Here is a 23,339-nt window from a genome sequence, read left to right on the forward strand (position 1 = left end):
GCATCACTGACTCGATGGACCTGAGTCTGAGTGAACTCCAGGAGTTGGTGATGGACAGGGAGGCCTGGCGTGCTGCGATTCATGGGGTCACAAAGAGTCAGACACGACTGAGCAACTGAACTGAATGACTCATAGGGCTTACCTGGTGGCTCAGAAAAGCTGCCTGCAATGTGGGAGAACTGGGTTTGATCCCTGGGTTGGGAAGATCCCCTGGAGAAGGCAGGGGAACCCATTCCATTATTCTTGCCTGGAGAATCTGCACAGACAGAGGAGCCTGGCAGTCTGCAGTCCATGGGGTTGCAAAGAGTCGGATATGACTGAGCAACTAAGCACAGCACAATGACTCATAATCTTGAGCATCTTTTCATGTACTTATTGTATATCTTCTTTGACAAAAAGTCTGTTCAAGTCATTTGCCCATTTTGAAATTGGGTTGTTTGTTTTTGACAATAAGAATTTGCAAATTTTCATGAAGTCCAATTTGCCTACTTTTTCTTTTGTTGCCTATGTCTTTGATGCCATATCCAAGAAATCATTGCCAAACCCAGTGTCATGAAGCATTTGCCCTATGTTTTCATCTAAGAGTTTTATAGTTCCAGTTCTTACTTTTCAGTCTTTGATTCACTTCAGGTTAATTTTTGTACATGGCTTTTGGTAACTGTCCAACTTCATTCTTTTGCATGAAGATAGTTTCCCACCATCATTTGTTACTAAACCCACCTTTTCCCCATTGCATAGTCTTGGAAGCTTTGTCAAAAATCACTTGACCATGTATGTGAGAATTCACTTCTGGGCTTTATTCGATTTCCAGTGGTCTTCTGTCTATCTTTATGCTAGTACAGTATTCTGTAGCTTTGTAGTGCATTTTGTAATCAGGAAGTGTGAGAACTCCAATTCTGCCCTTCTTTTTCAAGCTTGTTTTGGCTATTTGGAGTCTCCTAATATTTTGACAGATGATTTGTTGTTGCTTTTTAAAATAAAAAATAAAATGTAGGATTTAAAATCTCTTTATTGGAATTGGTGAAAGAAACCACCTTTGATGTGAAGATTGTTTTGTGATTTTGATTGGGGGAAAACATCACTTTTAAATTCACTGGTTGATTTATTTTCTCCTAACATCTAGTATGTTTCTGTCAAACTAACACCATTGTCTATTGGTCTGGGCTCAAGTGATGCAAATTATTATATTATATTTTCATTTTATTATTTTACTTTAATATCAGGAGGTAAAGAAAAGTTAAGTTTCTGCTTCTTGGGGAAAAAGAAAACATCCGTAAGTTAAGCACTTAAAAAAATGCAATGCAGGGGACCTACAGCTATTATACTACTCATCTCTGCTATATGACGCTTGACTAAATTGTTCCCAGAAAGTGTTTTTACATTTCAGCAGCCAGTGCCTCAATGCTGCTAGGTAGCAGAAACCTCAGCAGTCACCTTTCACTGTCCCAGTGGCATTTGCCCTAGGACTATATAGAAGTGACTGGTACTAAAATTCCGAATAACAAGCACAGGCTGGATCTGAGCACTACAACCCAAAGTAAGCCTCCTTTTGAGGCAAAAAAGACTGAACTGTGTTTACTTGCCAGAACGTTCAGCTCAATGATAATTTTATGACCAAAATGTGCTGAAATAAATATATTACTCAGGCCTCATAAAGTTCTATGTCTGCCTCTATAAATTTCCTTCTTAAGCAAGGTTTATTTGGTGCCAAAGGAGCTGTGGGAGTGTTGAGGGCTCTGATTACTCTTAAGAAGCTTCATTGTTGTGCTGCCAAAGAGTCTGTGAGTTTCAGGGGTGTTTGCTGTTGGCTGTTGTATTCCATGGTTCAAGCTTCTTGGAAGGACTCAATATCCTGCTTGGCTCGCAACTCCCACTGTTGCTACAGTGCATGCTGGTCCATTTTTAAAACATTTTAATCAAACATTTTGCTATGATCACAGTAACCTGTGATAAAATTCACTATTAAAAATGAATCGGTGTGTTCCCAGAAGTGGCATTTTGGGTGTTTTATAATTAACTTTTAGTTTCTCAATTAATCTAGCAAGATTTACCATATTATGGAAATCAGCCAGATAATTGAATCTTTTAAGAGTATAAATTTTTTTTTTCTGTGAGTGTCTTCATTCAGCTTTCTTACTTGCTACCTTCTTCACTCTGTGTTATTTCTACTCCTTATTAGTACTATTTACTTCTACATTATATGTTTTTTAATGAAAAACAATTCATAGGAAGTCAGACCATGTCACTTTTTCTTTGAGTTCTATATTTTTTGCAGTGGCTCTGATGCTCTGGAGAAACCCTTGGCACTGTGTTTTCAGCTGGCTGGATATAAGGAGTTTCTAAGGAAATGTACATGTTGCAGGAGTGACATGAATCAGTTCAGTTCAGTTCAGTCACTCAGTCTTGTCTGACTCTTTGCGACCCCATGAATCACAGTATGCCAGGCCTCCCTGTCCATCACCAACTCCCGGAGTTCACCCAAACTCATGTGCGTTGAGTCGGTGATGCCATCCAGCCATCTCATCCTCTGTCGTCCCCTTCTCCTCCTGCCCCCAATCCCTCCCAGCATCAGAGTCTTTTCTAATGAGTCAACTCTTCGCATGAGGTGGCCAAAGTACTGGAGTTTCAGCCTCAGAATCAGTCTTTCCAATGAACGTCCAGGACTGGTCTCCTTTAGGATGGACTGGGTGGATCTCCTTGTAGTCCAAGGGAATCTCAGGAGTCTTCTCCAACACCACACTTCAAAAGCATCAATTCTTCGGCGTTCAGCTTTCTTCATAGTCCAACTCTCACATCCACACATGACCACTGGAAAAACCATAACTTTGACTAGATGGACCTTTGTTGGCAAAGTAATGTCTCTGCTTTTGAATATGCTGCCTAGGTTGGTTATAACTTTCCTTCCAAGAGGTAAGCATCTTTTAATTTCATGGCTGCAGTCACCATCTGCAGTGATTTTGGAGCCCAGAAAAATAAAGTCAGCCACTGTTTCCACTGTTTCCCCACCTATTTGCCATGAAGTGATGGGATCAGATGCCATGATCTTAGTTTTTTGAATGTTGAGCTTTAAGCCAACTTTTTCACTCTCTTTCACTTTCATCAAGAGGCTTTTTAGCTCTTCTTCAGTTTCTGCCATAAGGGTGGTGTCATCTGCATATCTGAGGTTATTGATATTTCTCCCAGCAATCTTGATTCCAGCTTGTGCTTCTTCCAGCCCAGCGTTTCTCATGATGTATTCTGTATATAAGTTAAATAAGCAGGGTGACAATATACAGCCTTGACGTACTCCTTTTCCTATTTGGAACCAGGCTGTTTTTCCACGTCCAGTTCGAACTGTTGCTTCCTGACCTGCATATAGGTTTGTCAAGAGGCAGGTCAGGTGGTCTGGTATTCCCATCTCTTTCAGAATTTTCCATAATTTATTGTGATCCACACAGTCAAAAGCTTTGGCATAGTCAATAAAGCAGAAATAGCAACTAGGAAATAGTCCTCCAGTCTTCATGTGTATTAAGGCCTAAACCAGCTCTTAGAGGACAGTTAATTAATGTGTGGTCCATGGTTTCAGAGAGGGCCTTCAATATTTTATTAGCAGTCACCATCTGTTTTGGATGGCAATCCTATTGATCACTTGAAGAGTTTTATTTTGTTAAGTGGCAAATTTATGAAGGTCATTTTTGGGGGGTCAGGATATGATACTGTACCTATTTGGAAAAGGAGAATTTGAGAACAGACTGTATGTCTCTTTGAATGCTTAGACTTTATAGTAGCAGAGAGTAACCCATGACAGCTTATATAGTACAAATGTGATCTACAACTGTATTTTCCACTGCATCTTGAACAGGTCAGTCTCCCATCACTCAGCTCAGGTGATACAAAGAGCAGCTAGAACTGGGATTAATTAAGGGGGATTTCATTATTTTATCCAAATTTCATCTGTCCATCTTACATGTGGCTCTTTAAAATTTTTCTTCAAATCTTCTTTTTAATAAATACTTTTCTCATAGTATTTTCTCTCATCATGGGGTCTGGAGAGAGATCACTGATGAATTTTTAGTCTAAGTAAATACTAACATTCTCTTAATATTTCAGGACATTCTTTCTTAATATATATTCCCATCACTGTTTAAAACAATTTCCTCTAAGTATAATGCAATTCTCTTTTTGTTTTTCTAAGATATAAGTACTTTCAAGAAACAAACTTGAATTTATTCTACACAGGTCCCTTTGGTCAGTGGGGATAGTTTTCTCTGTGTTCCACAAGGTCCTGTTGCAAGATGACTAACTGATACTTGCAATTGACTCACTGGTGATTTTTGGTGAAGTACTTTGACCAATAGACTCATCTAGTAAAATAAATAATTCTCTTGATTTTCCCCTAGAGTAAAATATTATCTCCTATATTATCATTACGTTCATTGAAACTTAGGGACACTTAAATTAATGAAGAGCATTTTAAATTTCTTACATGCCACCATTCTCCCACATGGCTTATGGAAATATGCAAAGATTTCTTCCATTTTCTTGATAACCATCTTCTGTAGTAGTATTATTAATTTAACCACCTCAGCGACTAGTCATTTCAAAGACAAATCTGATGCTTTGAGTTTTAATCCATAAAAGGATCATTAGGCCTATTAAGCAAATAAAACACATGCCTGTTTTTTGTAAGGCTTGAGATTTTAACAGTAAAACTGTGAACTTTCTGTCTCAGAAGTGTGAATGACAAGAACCTCATCAATAAGCATTGAGTGGAATATCTGAAGTATGCTCTTAGTGCATAGAATACTGTATCCTTGTACAGAGAAGTTAATGAAGGAAGAAATGCAAGCCATTTGGAGAGAGAAGCATCCTGATGTGGCCCCACCCACATAGGAGAACATTTATCATTTACCGCGTCCCACAATACAAGTGTTGCATCCAGTATGGTGGTGTTTTGTAGGATGTGAGAAATGGTGGATTAGTCCATCATCTGTGAAGTATGCTTTAAGTGCCTTCTGGAGCTAAGTGTATCTTTCATATATGGACTCAGGCAAAGTACATTCCAGAAGTTCTGTGACTGCCCTTCACTGTCATTACCAGAGTGAGTCGAGGGTGTTCAAAGGCATGTCCCTGAACTGTGGTGAGCTCCAGGTGTATGCGGAGGCATCCTGGTGATTCCACGGGCAACTTGGGCACTCTGTTTCTTACAGGCCCTCTATGGCTTTTGCTTCTACATGTGGGAAGCAGAGGACCATGGAATTTGCCAAATGAATTCCCAATTAATGATAGGCTTATCATCAATAATAACTGTGGTTAAATTATTAGAGTTGGCCCCCAAAAAACTTCTGCTGAGGGCAGTCAAAAATTTTAAGTGTTCAAGTATGCCTGAATTTTTTCAAAGTCTTCACTGTAAAGAACTAATGGAACGTCTTGCCAGTAGTTTTATTGTAATTGAGTGGACTTTTTAGTTTGTTGCTTTTCTTTCTAGTAATGACTATAACAGTCAAATCCTACCTAATTATTTTTAAATTCTTTGTGAGCTTGGGCAGATCTTTCCTTCCCTTCTACCCCTCTTCCTCCCGCCTCCCTCCCGTTTTCCTTTCCTTCCTTCTTCCTTCTCTCTTTCCCTCTAAACCTGATCAAAGGATTATTTACCTATTATGAAGCATTGACAAAACGGCTAAAGTAAGCTGATAATGCTGCTAAATCGCTTCAGTCGTGTCCGACTCTGTGTGACCCCATAGACGGCAGCCCACCAGGCTTCCTGTCCCTGGGATTCTCCAGGCAAGAACACCGGAGTGGGTTGCCATTTCCTTCTCCAATGCATGAAAGTGAAAAGTGAAAGTGAAGTCGCTCAGTCATGTCCGACTCTTAGCGACCCCATGGACTGCAGCCTACTGGGCTCCTCCGTCCATGGGATTTTCTAGGCAAAAGCTGATAATATCCCTAGTGTAAATCTGTACTCTTAATAATATGCCCAGACGATTAATTCTTTTTTTTTTTTTGCTAACATAATGGGAACAAACAGCCAATACATGGTAAATAATAACGAAGATAATAATGACAATCATGATAATGAGTCTAACAAAACCCAATTGGATTCAAAATCAAGCATTCTATAGACAATTACAATTGGGACATGAAGGCCCTCTATAAAAGTAGAAGCTCTAATAAGCAGTCAGTTTTATCATTTTTATCATTATCCCTCAGCATTCTCACTGAGTAATGTCACTGGTATGTTAACTTACCAACCACACATGGAAATTAAAGATTAGATTTTTTTCAGAATGTATTTAACTAACTATAACTATTTTTTTTTTCTTTAAGAGGATCTAGACTTGCAAGGGGACCAAGAAGACATCCATCACTTAGTACTATTCAACACACAAATTCATTCTAAAATATTGGAGAAAGAACACTTGTAAGATGATTGTGGAGTTATTTCAAATCTGAATGTTACATAAATAAAAATAATTCTCAGATATTTCTTTGGGCTTATCAAAAGACAAATGACATTTGTAAAGTTCCTGAAAAGAGCACAGATCCCATTAATGGCACTTTTAAAATGTTGACACAAATTCCCTGTGAGGATCACAGACAATGAGGATATTTTAAAGCCTTATTTAGCCAAGGAAGACCTGGGAAGGATGTTGACACAACACACACACTTCAGACATGAAACCTAGGGGCCCAGCTGCCTCTGCTGATAGAGGGAATATTGTCCAAGGCATTAAATGTGATTTAGTAATAGTTTTTGAAAGCTCAAAAAGCATTTTTTCCCTCCAGTAGCTTTCTGACATTTGATTAGTTTATCATATCCTGAAATTTTAGGTATTTGGCTTCCAGTGTTTTTTCAAACCACAGAATAGTATTACTGTAATTTAGACAGTGTTCCTAATATAAGGTCACATCTGTATATGCCTCAAAGTCTTGTTTTTAGCTTTTAAAAATAGCTAACTTAGTGCACTATTTTGTGTGGTAATGAATTATACTCAAGTCACCATTCCTAGGTTCAGAGATAATTAATCACACTAGGTTAATTCTGCAATAGGAACTCTGGTATTATGGAAAATACCAGGAGCACTTACTTCCTCCGTGTTCTGAGTAAGACTATATTTCCAGTCTTCCAGTGACTGCTGTTCAGTTTCTAAGTCGTGTCCAACTCTTTGTGACCCCATGGACTGCAGCACATCAGGCTTCTCTGTCCTTCACTATCTCCCGGAATTTGTTCACACTTATGTCCACTGAGCCAATGATGCCATACAACCATCTCATCCTCCGTTGCCCCTTTCTCCTCCTGCCCTCAGTCTTTCCCATCATCAGGGTCTTTTCTGGGAAAGATATCCAGTGATAACAACAACAATAAAGCTCACATTCTGAGTACTGTGCTTTAAGGGCTTTACAATACCCTAGGTGGTGCTGACCACGTCTAGTCCTATTTTCCACACAGGTGGAAGAAATGGAGCTGTAGATGTGTCCATGGTTAGAGACCCAGCAAGTGATACAGTGTTCACATCCCGTTCTCTTATGACCCAGAATCTGGGCTCCTCACCACATGGCTCCATCTTGCCTCAGAACCAGAACTGCTCCATCTGCTCAAGCAATCGGTTCTTTCAGAGAGGAGCCTGAGTGGATTATAAAGACTGTCTTTATGCACATGGCTTTCCAGCTCCCCTAGCCTTTTGGATGGCTCAAGAAGAGAAAGTTGCCAGAAAAACACACACACAACTCTCCTCTTTGTCAGCAAAAAGCAGGCCCCCAGAGAACTCTGCCAAAGGGAAGCGGAAGACCATAAGATTATCCCCTCCGGACTGTGAGTGATGGGCTAGCCAACAAAGACAAAAAGAAGTACTGTGCCTGGCAAGTGATGTCTATAAAAGGCCAGTCTTTTCTCACAAATCTGAGTAGCAACTGAAGTGACAAGAAAGGAAAGAGGCAGGAGGAGAAAAGCAGAGGGAGGGAGATGTGGAGGCTGGCATCAGCAGTCACGGTGACGGCCGCACTGCCTGTTTTTAGAAGCAGTGACAGATACAATCAGCTGAAAACAGCAGAGAAACAAATCACAGAAGGCAGAAGACAGAACGGCTTTGCTGCCGTGGGAGACAACCAGCCACCTGTCTCTGGTTTCTGTCGCCCTTTGGGATCTAGGGCAGGGAACTCCACCCTAGGCAGGGTGGAATGAGGGCAGGCAGCTGCCTCTGCTCAGAGGTCCCTGACCATGCAGGCCACCAGCACTGATGGACCGACACTGGCCACGGGGTCCCCGCAATGCGTTACAGCTGTCCCTGAATCATCTCCACTTGCATCCATGGCACAGCCTAGGCTGGTGGCTTTCATGCCCCTCTGTACTTTTTGATTAGGATAAATGGTGTTTCCTCAGTCCTGGCTCCCCGCATCTATCCAGATTGTTGCCCTTACATCTCTCCTGTAGAGAAAACCAGGAGTCACCACTATAGTCCCCCTGTGACTTAACACAAACTGTTAACCGTGTTCTGTTTAAAGATGTCAGGGAAGCATCTGCCGTGATTCACAAAAGAGATGCCCTTTAACGAAAAAGTTAAAACTTTATGGCTACACATTAAAACGGCTGGTCCACTATCAGAGGGAAAATCCCAGCTGTCCGGCTCATTACCCGTAGACAGCTGTGAGTTTAGATACTGTCTGTGGTTCAAATGACATTTTAAGTTCCACTATAACAATAAAGGTTCTGGGTTTCTGAAAGGTGCTAAAATGAAGGGCTGTAGTGATCATCTTTTTAGTAATGTCAGAGCAGGTGATGGAAACAGAAAACACCCATCGGTCCCTATGACTAACTGCATAGAGCAAGACTAGGGTGCACAGTGCTGACCACCCTCTTCTTCCCTCATAGCCTGGCCACTTCCCGCAGGCAAGAATGCACACCACCATCAACACATGTCTCCCAAAGTTTGGGCTCCTCCAATGCCTGCTTTTCCATGATGCTCTCTGTGACCCCTTCAGCTGGAAGTAACTTTGCCCTTCTCACAGCTCTAATGACATGGGCAACCTTCTCCTGGAAACTTGCTCTCTATCTGTGCTGGAGTCATTTGTGGGTGTGACTGATCTCATCCACAGGACTGTTGCTGCTGCTGCTGCTAAGTCACTTCAGTCGTGTCTGACTCTGTGCGACCCCATAGACGGCAGCCCACCAGGCTCCCCCATCCCTGGGATTCTCCAGGCAAGAACACTGGAGTGGGTTGCCATTTCCTTCTCCAAAGCATGAAAGTGAAAAGTGAAAGTGAAGTCGCTCAGTCGTGTCTGACTTAGTGACCCCATGGACTGTAGCCCACCAGGCTCCTCTGTCCATGGGATTTTCCAGGCAAGAGTACTGGAGTGGGGTGCCATTGCCTTCTCCCATCCACAGGACTGGAAGCCCCTAATTCTGAGTCACCTTCGTGTCCTTCTTCCCCTGCCCCAGAGCCCAGCACTCGGCTCCTAGCAGGTGTGCATTAGGTAGGTGCTGGCTGACTGGGGACAGGATTAGGCATGTCCCCACATGCCTTCTCTCTGCACTGTACTACCCTACAGCTATAGGGTGCCATGGTCCAGAATCTGGACTCTGAAGCCAGGTTAACAGGACAGGAATTCTGGATCCCAGGATCAGTTCTCAATCAAGGAAACCAGTACCATGGTTTCCTCATCTCTAGAATGTTAATAGCAGTAATAATGACCTCCCAGAGTGGTGAGGAACAGAGGAGTTGATCCCTATAACAAAACTAGTATATTGCTGCTGCAAAGGAAGTATCCCCAAATGTTAGCTCTTACTGCTATGAAAGCCAGGGCTTGGTCACCAAACATGCTCATTCTGTGTTGCTACCTGGTTAACTACAGAATCACAGTCCACAGTACTTCTAGATTTTAATTCGGATAAAAAATGGTGACTTCAGAAGAATTTTTCATTCAAGCCTCATCTGACTATCTTAGATGAATAGGCTTATGGCTTTAAATCCATCTCCCAGGTTGTTACAGCCAAATGTACAAGGTTAACATCCACATAGCACAGCCTTCAGGAAACGTTTTTTCCTGAAGTATCTTTAATACTGCCTTACTTATCTCTCTCACATTTTAGGAATGACTATGTATGTTACCATGAAACACATCCCATGGTCCTTTATAGAATTCAAAAGAAAATAATTTGATCATAGACACTAAGGGACAGGAGCCTGGAAATTGATAAGCTAGAGAAGATCATTCAAGTAAAACTTGGCCTCATTGAGTACTTTATGAGACAAGTACCACACAGGTCATTGGGAGGGGCGGGGAGGCTCCTGAGGAAAGCCCAGTGCTCCCTCCATTATCTGAAGTTCAGCGTGAAGCCTTCATGGGGCTGGGGTTGGTGTGATAACCCTTGGGGGCTTGTGTTCATTCTAAGACAAACCTGAGAAGGTCTTCCAGTTAGATTCACCATCAGCAAACAGCGACTGCCTCCCTGGAAGGAGCAGTAAGATCCCTAGCCTTGGTTCACTGTTCAAGCCCACGAACTAAGGCTCTCTCAATGTTCACTCCTTGGGTACTTTTCTTTCCTAACTTCTGGTTCAGATTCCAACTTCAAGACATGCAATTTTCCTTAACAAAGAATCTGCTGAGCCTCTCCATGATGCAACCGCTCTGTTTTGTCACATCAGGAACGCTCAAAGGGACATGGCCCTGATATAGCACCAGAGAGGTCAGGTCAGCCAACACGGCCCCAAAACAGCACGAACAAGGTCAAGCCGACCAATGATACAGCACCAACAAGGTCAGGCTGGCCAACATGGCCCCGTACAGCACCAGCGAGGTCAGGCTGCCAAATTCACTGTAGGGCCCAGCTCTCATGAGTCCATTCTAGCTTGGACCCCATGGTCACAGCTCAGCCTCCTGTCTGCCTCCATGACACAGGTAAATTCAGAGTGCCAGGTAGGTAAGTCACAAAGGCAGTGGAGAAAGGTTTCTATTCCAGCCACATTGCCCTGGTTTTGGGGAAGGGAAGAAGCCTGTATGTGGATCCAAATGTGTATTGGGGAACTGCAGGTGAGAAGCAGCAGAGGAGGGAACCTAAAGAAGTAAACTAGTGTTGGGGTTTCCCTTGCCTTTGGATAGAACTGTTAAGCTTCCCTGGGGAAATGCTTCTCTTTTCATGCTGCCTGGCTTCCCATCTTCACAGTGGAGTTCTCTGGGTCCTGAGTCTTGGAGCATGGTGGGCACAGGTTAAGGACTAGGGGACTCCACTGCTCAGGACTCAACATTGCCATTTGCTGCACGTCTTGCTGAGCTCTCATGCCCCAGATAGCAACTGGTTTCTTGCCTTATTTCTAGTAACCGTGAACTGGGCACTGGCTCGGTCACCAAGCTTTAGCCCCAAATCTTGTAATGTCTGTTCTCTTAGTTTTTCATTTTGAAACTCTCCCTTGGTTCTCCTACTGGAATCCCACACTTTTAGAATGGGACCTCCTCTTTTTCTCCAGGGACTAAAGCCTGCTCCAAGCATGCTGGGGATATCTGCTACTTCCTGGGCTGCTCACCAGCCACCAGCTCCTCCAAGGCTGTGTCTACTCTAAGCTGTACAGTATTGAAGCTCCCTGACACTGGTTGCCTGACCCCAGCAGAGAACCTAAGGTCAGACCTCACTTCTGCCTCCACCCCAACCACAGGCCAGCATGGCACACTACCCACCCTCCACCCACTGGCAGCCACCCTGAAGCTTGCTGGGCATGCATGTGCTCCTTCTGGCTACTTCTTGCTTCCTTCTGCTGGATGCTGCCCATCTATGTCTATCCAGCCTGCTCTTACATGTTGTTGCCCTGCTCCAAGGGGGCAATAGATGGGGAAGCAGATGTCTCCGGGAGGACCAGTCCTCCTGCCAATAGGACCCCAGACCTGTGATCAATTGATTCACTGTGTGATGACCAAAGTCTGTACAGCTGTTCAGTTACATAGTTTGCTTCACAAGTGAAGACAATCTTGTTTGTTTTCTGAAAAGTACAGATTCCATTTCCCAATTGAAAAAATTGCCTCTGCATCATCATTCTGGTCATTCTGTTTAAAATTTCAACCCCCATTTACTTACTTATCTTGCCTTCTGTTTATTCCTTCTAGTAGAATATAAGCCCCATGAAAGCAGGGATTTGGATTTGTTTACTATGTTTGTACCCAGGGCAATTTCTGGCCTATAAAAGCCACTCAATGAGTATCAGTGATGTAAAGAAAGGAGTGAGTGCCGAGTGAAGGGGCCTGCCTGCTCCTCATTGGCCACCCCAGGCTGTGGGCATTCACCCGGAAGCCTGGTGCCCCGCCCCCCACAGGGTGCAGTGCTCACCTTCAGCTTATGCTCGTGCTCCTTGTTGACGCGGGCAAGCAGCTGGGCTTTCCTCCTGTTGAGGGCGTCAATGAGGGCATCACACTGCGCCACCAGGCAGGCCTCGAACTCCACGCTGTTCTCCTGTGTGAGCGAGCACAGTGTTCAGTGGCGAAGTGACCGCTTGCCTCGGGCTGCCAGAGACAGCAGAGCCCCAGACCACTTGTGGGGGGAAGGCCCCGCTGAAGGGAAGGAAGAGGAGCCCTGCCCACAGTGCACACATGCATTTTATAAATAACAAAATAAATTTTATTCTGCAGTGATAGTGTTTCACTTTAGATTCAAAGAGGTAAATGTTACTTAATACATGTGTTTTTAGCAAGAGGAAATCATCTCTGCAATTTGAATTATATCAAGTAAAATAAAGTTTTAGTTTGTAGAGTTGAACATGAATTGCTTTGAGGGCTGGCATATGGCCAGCTGTGCATGGTGGAAGGTGGCATTCAGAAAGGCTGGTTGCCGGAGGGAGTCGAGTATTGTTGAGGCATGAGAGCGAAAGAATCACTGAATTCAGAGGCAGAAAGAAGAAAGCAGATGGCAATGGTCTTCAATATTAAACAATAATACAATGACAACAGAAGTTTAGACGAATAGTCATGGGCAAAACACTTGCTCCTTTCATTAAAAAAAGCAAGAAATAAGTGCAGATAGACAGTGAAGAATCACCGGTATATGTAACAGGCATCAGCCTGCTGTGAAAGTCAGCTTGTGGGAGAACAGTAACCATGCTCTAAATGGATCATAACTTTCCCACGATGTTTAAACTGAATGCTGGATCTAAATTTTTTTTACATGCGTGTGCAGTCGCTCAGTCGTGTCCAACAGAGTGACCCTTTAGACTGAAGCCTGCCAGACTCCTCTGTTCATAGGATTTTTCAGGCAAGAATACTGGAGTGGGTTTCCATTTTCCTCCTCCAGGGGATCTTCTGGACCAAGGTATTGAACCTGATCTCCTGTGTCTCCTGTACTGCAGGCAGGTTCTTTATCCACTGAGCCATGCTACAGACATTTTTAAAAGCAATTCTCTCATTAAACTATAAGCATTCATTAGAGGTAATCCTTTCAATAAGTTATATATGTAGCTTTGATTCTCCAACCATAATCTGGAAAACAATTGTAATTTACAGCCAATGAGAGCTAAATACTTGTTACATGTACAGTAATAGCATTGAAAAAATAGTACTCAACTGAGTAAGCTGTAAAATTTGGGGGATTAGAAATGAAGGAACAGCTTAGCCTATCAAATTTAAATTAATTCTCAGTCATCCAGAACTGTGTCTCCTAATGTAAGGATCAGTAGTTAGGTATTAGGTCACTGTTTCAAATGCAAGGTCTTCTTTGTATAAGGCATGCATTTACAACTGCTTGAGCAATCACTTCTACAAATATTAAGTTTTGGCTTTCATAGTAATTTGCTTTTGAGTTCTCACAGAAGACTCCTGGAAATCATCACTGCAGAGCTCTCTAACCAAGCAGGTTATTATTGGTAGGGAGGGGGAAGCTGTTTCAGTAAAGGCTCTGATAGAGTAAAAGAAAGCTCTGCTCTAATGAAGAGGTGACGTGCAGGGGTGAGCCTGGGGCTGCACACTTTATGCCAGGAGCAAAGAAGGGACCAATTGATAAACTTTGTTGTTTTGGAAAGCAGAAGGAAATATACAACTGTTAGGTTGTTAACAGGGGCTTGCATGTCAACAAAGGGCAAAAAAAATCAGTGTGAGGTGCTCTAGAAGGCTGGCTTACATTTAAAAAGCCATTTCTGCCTTGACATAGGTTAGATATTAACTCAGAAAGTCAAGCTACTGGAGGCCAGTGCTCAGGTTATTTCTGTGAGGCAAACCTGAAAATGTAAGAACATTAAACAGTGCAGAAGGTCATTATTTTAGCATTTCATGCAATTTAATGGTTTCTCCCCTTCAGCTCTAGTAGGAGTTCACAGGCTCTCAAATGCCAAGTGATTTGTTGGTTACTGTGTCCACATAAAGCAATCTGAAATTATAGTTACCATGGAATCATGGTTGAAAAATATTTAAGTATCTAGGTAGAGGAGAAGCATTATTATGGGATAGGAAGGAAGGAAAGAAAGACATAAAAAAGAGAAAATGTGACCTGTTTGTTACTATTAGATAAGATATAATTTTTGCAAGGTGCTTTGGGAACATATAGATTCAGAAAACTCAACAATAATGACTGAATCCACAAAGAAATAGACATTCTGAATGCATGGCAGCAAAGAATTAGGAGCTCAGTGTGGAAGATGGGAACCTCTTGGAAACTGGGGTTATGTCCTTGGCTTGTTGGGGAAATGTAACCGTCTTGAGAAGGGGTATATTTGAAGTTGGTCTGTATGTGTGTTTGCATATATTAGAACAGAAAGAGCAGAAAAAAAATATGTAGGAAATTTCCTAGGAAACATAAAAATAAAAGATAAGACAAGTAAACACCCACCCCCCCCCCACCCCCCGCCACCACATCCCAAGTACACAGTTACATCTTAGCACATGGCTTTGCTTTCTGCCTTGGTTGCTGCCAATACCTGGATCTGCTGGACCATGTTGCGCAGCTGTACCAGGAACTCCTTGGCTTCTTTGGCCCTGTCTGACAGCCCGTTCAGCGCCTGGGAGAGCTGGCTCTGCAGAGACAAAGAAGGAAACCATAGAGTTCTCATTGCAGGAGGCAGCCATACAGGGTGGTTTTCATCCAAGAGCCCTCGCCCTTTCAGATTCCTCTTGTCTCAGCTGGGCCACTGAGCCAACAACTGTAACCTGAAGATTCTGGAAATAGCAGCATCCCTACTCCTTCTAGAGGCCCCTGAGGAGTGTTTCCTCTGAGGCAGTGAAAACTTCTGGCCGCTATAGTCAAAGGCCCTTACCAGCTGGTATCTTCCTAGAAGCCCCTCATCTTATTAATTACTTAATTAATTCAATAATGGTTTATTTAACTTTAAATTAAAAAAAATAGTGATTCAGGTGATCTGATACTTATCAACACTATTTAGCCCAAAGTGCTACTGGGATGAAAGCAGAAAAAATGAAGAGTTAACAGGTTGAGGGAAGGAAGGGTGAGAGCACCTGTGATGCCCGGGGTCACTTATATGTAATGGTGAATTCAAAGGGCAGGATGAGGCTCCTTCTCATCAACCTTCTCCCAAGCACATCTTCCTTCTCCCAAGCACAGCCCACCCCAGCTCCTCTCCACACTAGCCTCCTAAAGCAAGGTATACTTTCTTCTTCCTTTCCACACCGCACAGGGGACCCACGGCTGCTTGATGAGATCTAAGTGGAAGCTGGCTGGAGGCTGGACGGCTGAGAAAGCTTCTGCTTTTCTGCTAACATGGGACCAGTGAGGCTGGTGCAGCCTCTTCCCTTTTCCTCCCAACTTTATGGCAGATGCTTTGGAACTCTCAAGAAGCGAAGATCAACATGGGAAGGGAGGATGGTGAAAGGAGACAGTGCCAGGTTCCATCGGCGTCTTTTAGCATCTGAACCAACACTTGAAGTGTCCTACCACAGGCCTCTTGTTATGTGGGGGACAAGTTACCTCCTACAGTTTAATCCTTATACAGGAGCTCACCATTACTTGCAGTCATTACCACTGTACTTGATACAAAATCCTTCCCCTAGCAGCTGGGGCAACATCCCTCCTGGAAATTGCAAACTCCTTTCCCCACATCACCTTCTTTGAAAACTAATGCCTTTTCTCCTCCTTGCTAACACGATGCGTTATCCACTCATCTTTTTAGTAAAAGGGTGGAATCATAAAATTGTATATCTTGGTCATGTCGTGGTTTTTTGCTTATATGTGCATGACTAAATAGGAAGTCAGTCATTGAATCTCTTTAAAAATGTGCATGCTGCATGCCACTGTGGGGTGGGAGAGCACAGGCTTCAGAAGGGTTCAGATACTGTCCTTCCCTAAGCATGACCTTGAGAAAGTGACCTCTGTCAGAGTTACTCCAATGGAAAAAGTGGGAAAAATAATGTTTAGTGGTTGGATTATCGTGAGGGCTGATTACATTCATCAATGTGACGGCTCCTGCTAACAAAGAATCATGGTAAGGGAAACCACTCCAAACTCATAAATGGTGCGAGTGACTGGCTGTTCATATCTCACACATAGCTCTACCTCATCCATAAATAAGAATACTATGGTTTTTGGTGCTGTGAGCATTGCATGAGGTACTGTATATAAGCCCAGAACCCTGCTGGGACGTGGTGCATGCTTAATAAATGTTGGCTGTTATTAACCTTTATTCATTTGTTCCTTCCTGCCCATAACCCTCTGTGGACTGACTAGGGTGGGATTTGCAGGGCAGATTCCTGGAACAGGATCTGTTGGAGGATACCCTTCATTGCTTGTACTTTGATTGAGGTACTCAGACTCCAGGAGTCTAAACCAAGACAGCCTAGGAAGAAAAGGAACAAAGTGAGCTTACAGTTGCTGAAAGGGCTACTCAGTAATTGAATATTAGGTCCCAGCTGCACAATGTGCCGTGCTGTGCTTAGTCAGGTCTGACTCTTTGCAACCCCATGGACTGTAGCCCACCAGACTCCTCTGTCCATGGGGATTCTCCAAGCAAGAATACTGGACTGGGTTGCCATGCCCTCCTCCAGGGGATCTTGCCAACCCAGGGATTGAACCCAGATCTCCTGCACTGCAAGCTGATTCTTTTATCATCTGAGCCACAAAGGAAGCCCACGAATACTGGAGTGGTTATCCCTTCTCCAGGGGATTTTCCTGACCCAAGAATCGAACTGGGGTCTCCTGCACTGCAGATTGGAGAAGGCAATGGCAACCCACTCCAGTACTCTTGCCTGGAAAATCCCATGGATGGAGGGGCCTGGTGGGCTGCAGTCCATGGGGTTGCTAGGAGTCTGACACAACTGAGCGACTTCACTTTGACTTTTCACTTTCATGCATTGGAGAAGGAAATGGCAACCCACTCCAGTGTTCTTGCCTGGAGAATCCCAGGGACAGGGGAGCCTGGTGGGCTGCTGTCTATGGGGTCGCACAGAGTCAGACACGACTGAAGCGACTTCGCAGCAGCAGCAGCACTGCAGATGGATTCTTTACCAGTAGAGCTACCAGGGAAGCCCCAGCTACACTATAACTTGGGGTAAAAATTTTCTTCTCAAGAACTTTTTCAGGAGCCCAAGGGACAAAGAGAGTCTCATTTGGAACAGAGGGCAATAGAATGACAATCATGTTCTAAAGGAGACATAATGTTATTGTGACTTTAGAATTCACTTTCCCTCTTTTCCTGAATGAGTCAGAGTTTGCTGGGCTACCACAGTTTTCTTCTCCCTTTATTGTAACCTATGTCTTAGTTATCACATTTGGAGGTTTGAGTAGAGAAGTCAAATTCATTCAACTACACAAAATTAGAGCCACCTGGTTTCTTATAGTCCAGCCTTGGAATTCAAGGCATCTGTATAATATAAGTTAGACCTGATGCCCAATAAGAATTGTTGATCAGGTGCTGGTACATATGTAGAAAAAAATGATACTATAGTAGACAAAGAGTGCTGGCCTCACCTACTCCCTGGGTTTTACATAGCAAAGCAGTATGTAAACTGCAAAACTCAATTTATTTTCAGATTTCCTCCCTTTGTGTCTATATTCAGGCCTTCTTCCTGGCTAATGATTGTTCTGGTATTTGATCTGCATTATAAGATAAATATCTAGAAACTTTTCTCTTAAGCTTTGCCACCTTGTAGAAATGGAGCAGCAGACAATAAAAAATCCTGGAAACTATCACTAGAAAATGCTCTTCTTCTGAGGATTTATATGTGTGTTGCTTTTATAGGACAGTCTTTTGATCATGTTTATAAGCCATATCTGATGTAAAAGAACATTATTATTTATTTATTTTGTTTCTCAGGAGCATTTAAATTCCCGCTCTATGCTAACAGAGATGTTCTATACTCAGGACCACAGAGCAGCCCTGTAAATTTATACCAGAACACAGAAGATGCAAATATTTAGTGTGTGTTTTTGGCTGTATATGTAGCCATCAGAAGCTATCTGTAATGCCTAAGCAATGTGTCTTGGATATTTGTTTTCTGATTTACTGAAAAGGTATCATGATCAGAAAGTGAATGGGAGTGGGAAAATGATGTAGCCAAAGAAGCACTGACAGATTTCCAGTCCAGAGCTCTGAGCATGCTTGGAATAACCAAGATCGCCCAGAAAGATGGCAAGTTGTTCCGAGCTTGGAGGAGAGAAACAAAGAACTCCACCCCTTCCCTCCTTCTCTCCTGCTTTCCCCTTCCAACTTCTCCTCTGACTGGCTAGCCTAGCCTCCCAAAGGAGTAGATGTTAAAAGAGATTGGAGCTCAACCTGGGAGCCCCTGTGGAGCACGTCTCAGAACCACAATCACTTAGGCTCAGGAAACAGGTAATGAATTCAGTGCATGTGCCCAGCTGCCAAGCTTTCCCAGACAGAAAACCACGTCTTCTTTCCTTTTCCTGCCGTGAACATTATTCATGTCATTTCCCCCCTCAGTTTATTAATACTATGAATACTGGATGGAGACAAATTAGAACAAATGAAAGGAAACTTCCTAGCTGTCTAGGATCTGAAACTACAGGCACGAGATGGGTCACAAAGAGTCAATCAAGAATCATACAAAATAGGTGAGGTGGCAGACACACAAAGGCAGCTTGGTGGCCCCCAAAACAACCTTGCTCCTTCCTTGGGCAGCTCCGACACAGCGCACCCTGCTGCAGACTGTGGCCTAGCCTCCTGCTTCCTGGGTACCAAGGTCAACACAAAACACAAAAATGAGGATCAATGCAATGCTATTCTGAAGGAAAGTACTCCCTCCCAGAAAATAACAATTCTTCTTGAAGAATACTGATTTTTGAGTCTTACTACATTATTGATATTATATAATTAAAAAGTAAAAACAAGAAACTCAAATGTTGTCAACATATAGGTCATTTCTTAAATACCAGGGATCTTGATGAGTGCTTTTAACAGATGTCCTATTCAACTCCAATCACTCCCCTGCCAGTTTGCAGAGGCTCAGAGGTCTGGATACTCCTGAGTTAGGGTTTTGCCACTCACATATGGAAGAGCCAGAACCCCATGGTTGGAGACTGGCTGGGACCCTCTTGCCATGATTTGAGAACAATCCTGAAAGGTCATCCCAGCTCCAGAACACCCTGCAGGAATTGGCTGAGGCCCTGCAGGTCAACTCCTCCCTCTGCTCAGTTCTGGTCATCTCACTTCCTTGTAGATGGATCTATGGAGACCACTGAGCAACTAGCCATCGCTATTCAACTCTCCGAATCTGTGTCCAAGGCATCCCATCTGATAAACAATTTTCTAGCCTTCAGTTTCTTCATCTGCAATATGTGGTTAATAGCAGTATCTGTATCATAGGATGGGGGAGATTGGTGAGACTTATGTACTATATAAAGTTCTATACAACACATGGCATATTGTAAGCATTTAATAAGTAGTAAGTTTTTACAATGAGAATTATGTTAAAATACACATACATAAGTCATTAAAATACTTAGTCATGTCACATGTCCCAGTTTGGGGTTTGGTCAATTACAGTTATCCAGACAGCCGGGAATATTGTAGCATCCACAGTTGTTTGTTCCCTGCCCATCCTTGCCATAGGCCTTGGAGGACCTCCTGTAGATGGAGCATGTGTCCTGCATGTGTCCCTGCCATGTCACCCTTGGCCATGTGATTTACTTTAACCTGAAGAGGCCTTGTGAATTTCTGCCAGCTTTTTTCCTCTTCCTCTTTGTCACACAGACCCAGGGGTACACTGATGAACTGGCCCTCATAAAACAAAAACAAAAGAATTTTGATTGGTAGTGTCTGCCAATTCCCATGGTTCATATACCATGTGTTGATTTTAGGTCACCAACATGGCATCACTGAACATAGCTGGGGAGAGATGTGCATCATCAACTCTTTAGAGCTCGGGCTGTTATGAGCCAGGTCAGAATGCCACAGGGCACATCCCATATGGTGGCTGGGGGCCTTAGAAAGAAGATATGTAGAATGGAACTTGAGACTATTTCCCATGATATAATATGAGCAAGAAATCAATCTTTGGTTTATAAGCCACTGAGATTTGGGGACTTGTTTGTTATTGCAGCAAAACTAACTAATACAGATAGCAACGATAATTTTCCATTCATGATTTTAATTTAATCAACCTCCCATTTTACCATGAACCAGTCACAGTGATTCATGCCAGGAAAATGATGATAAAGGAGACAATATCCCTCCTTCAAGGAACTGTCACTGCATTGCAAATACCACCATTCTGATCTTAATAATATCACATTTAAAGGTTCTCTCCCATAGGCTTTCTAATGAAGCAGAGGAAGACTAGAATATTCTAACGACTAACAACAGAAATGTAGCCTTTTCACTTATAAGGGAAAATGAAAAGCGTCTGCTTTCCTAGCAAGACTCAGCCAGTTCTGGCCGGAGTTTGAATTTCAGAGATAATCTACACGGCCTCTATCCACCAAACTTCAAATATTTCTCCATCTTAGACAGAAAACTCTCAAAATGGAGATGCAAATCAACATGGCAGGTTTTTTTCAGCAATGAAATAGAGGAGCCATTTCTTGCCTCAGAGCAGAGCAAAATAAACTGTTGCCTCACCCCAGTGTTCATAGTTTCTTGGTGGAAATTGATTTGCCACATCTCTATGGTTTTTGCTTAGAGTGCTGGAAGCTGTGAAAGAATTCATGCAGCGACTGCTGTGACTGAAGGCTTGAAACTTTAATCAAGTGGCAGGCACACAGGCTGGAAGGTCAACACCACTCTGCTCATGGCTGAGCACGCCTTTCTGTGGATACTCTAACCCGCCACAGGCGTGTTGTCAGGCAGTTACTAGGTATTTACACCCGAGGATCAAAAATACGCCTTCCTTGGGCTAAGTCTTTGTGCAAATATTGGATTTTACATCCTGGAGATGGATTATAGGACAGCTCTCCTTTGTGTGTGTGTTGCCTTTGCTCCTAGGTAAATTCTAGGGCCCCAAACAGCAGACTCTGAGCCCTTTTCTAGAAAGCTGTATGGATCCCCCAGCTGTCTTCACATTCATTCTGTTCTGCTGTGTTCTTCTAAGTGGTGTTACAGCATTCTGCTTTGTCTGATGCTACCAGGGAACAGCTGAAGCAAAACAGAATGAGATCTATAAGTTTTCAGTTCTTAATAGTATTTAAATGTTCCAGATAGAAACTCTCAGTTCTACAATAAGGACTTTTCACTAAACAGTTTAAAACATGGTCTTAGAAATATATATGAAAAGGTAAAAAAAAATCACTAAACTATTTTTCATATAGAAATGCTTTGTGCTTTTCAGAGACTGAATTGTTAGGTGCTCAAAAGAGGAATGACTTATTCTTTCAAGTTTCTTGGCAAGAGTAAGACTTTTATTTAAGAAATAACTTTTCCCACCTTATTTTAAAGGCAGAACATGTTCATTTCACAAAAATAAGAAAAAAAGAAAAATCAGAAAATTAAGAGACTTAGAAGAAGAAAAGGAAAACTTCAGTCTCACCAGAGACACACTACTTATTAATAGCCTTGATAATGAACTCTTGATGTTTATCTTTTAAAATTTTATACTCTCATAATCAAATATGTATGTCTCCATACAGTGTATATCAACAAAATGGACATCAGGTCATATACTCAACTGATGTCTTGAAATCTGTCCTTTTCATTTAATATGATATAAATATTTTTCCATCTGACTAAGTACTCTATTGCATATCTGACTAATAGCTGCTGCTGACACTAATCGCTAAAAAATACAAAACACTTTGGTAACATTTACTACATGGCAGGTAAAGCTTTATACATCTTAACTCATCTTTTTTAACAAAACAGCCCAGCAAAGGTAGATACTATTATTATTCATATTTTTTATAGGTGAGAGAATGAAGGCAAGGGAGGTTAATTGTCCAATGTCATAAAGTTGCTAAGAAGCAGAGCAGGGATTCAAACTTAGGAAGCCTGCAGTCAGAATCTGTGCTATTCACTGATAAACTGTAGGATAACCCAGGGTGGAGGTACATCACAATTTATTTAAAGAATCTCCTATTTTAGCATACTTAGTTTGTTTCCATCTTGTTGCAAAGGGCTAAATGAAATTCAAACAGGAAATATGTGAATACATTCTTGATTATCCCCATTTCCAAAAGTGAAACTGCTTGATCTGCAAACTTTCCTAGAGAGTTTTAAAAATCATGTTATCAAAATGTCCCTTTATATAATCATCTAACTTACATTCCTGCTGAAGGTGATATATAGGCAGATATTCTTGCCTATATATCTCACTCCAAATATATCATTTGTATTTACCTTTGTAATCTGGTAGGCAAATAATGGAATCTCATTTTTTTAATCTGCATTTTAAAATTACCAGGATGGATGGGTGAGTTTTTTTTTTTTTTTTTCCCTTAAAAAGCTTCTTATTGATATTTTCCTACTTAAGGTGTAAGTTCCCACCGGTATTATTTGTGAATCCTTTAGTAGAGGTCCTAACCTATGGGGTGCTACCTAAGTATGTATTACATAAACTAGTTTCTTTCCACTGCTGATGACTACACAAGGCTGGCCTCACTGCACATATTTGCTTACCCAGAAAGCCTTAGGGATCCAAAACTGGACAGTGATCTGGAAAATTCAGGTGGTCCATTGAATAGGAAGTGAAATCATAGATTGTTATTAATAACTTGAGTAGATTATGGTCAGAATGTCTGATTCATAAGATCTCTACTGTTTTACATGTATAATTATTATTTTGTGGACAGATACAAGTACATGATAGCTTCTGATAAACAGGCAATGAGCATAAGAGAAGAATATATTCTCTTTTTGTGGGAGAGAATATATATAATACAAAAATGATATGTATAATATAAAAATTTGCAACATATTTGTAAACACAATTTAACTTGTTAATTGCATTATTCAGATATCCTAAATTTTTGTTATTTGTCTACTTGACTTACAATATTC

General features: G+C 42.1%; 1 protein-coding gene across 12 annotated transcripts in view; it reads right to left on the minus strand.

Annotated features, from left to right (window-relative positions):
* Positions 1-23,339, minus strand: part of TRIM9 (tripartite motif containing 9) — a 118,967-nt gene that overhangs the window by 41,452 nt on the left and 54,176 nt on the right. For all 12 annotated transcript variants that reach the window (XM_070797402.1, XM_070797399.1, XM_070797400.1 and 9 more), the window contains exons 2-3: positions 14,865-14,960; positions 12,293-12,415 (exon numbers count right to left, since the gene is read on the minus strand). In XM_070797402.1, coding sequence (XP_070653503.1) covers positions 12,293-12,415; positions 14,865-14,960 — 219 coding nt within the window. The remainder of the gene's footprint in view (positions 1-12,292; positions 12,416-14,864; positions 14,961-23,339) is intronic.

The sequence above is a fragment of the Bos indicus genome, chromosome 10, assembly GCF_029378745.1.
Source record: "Bos indicus isolate NIAB-ARS_2022 breed Sahiwal x Tharparkar chromosome 10, NIAB-ARS_B.indTharparkar_mat_pri_1.0, whole genome shotgun sequence".
NCBI classification, from domain to species: domain Eukaryota; kingdom Metazoa; phylum Chordata; class Mammalia; order Artiodactyla; family Bovidae; genus Bos; species Bos indicus.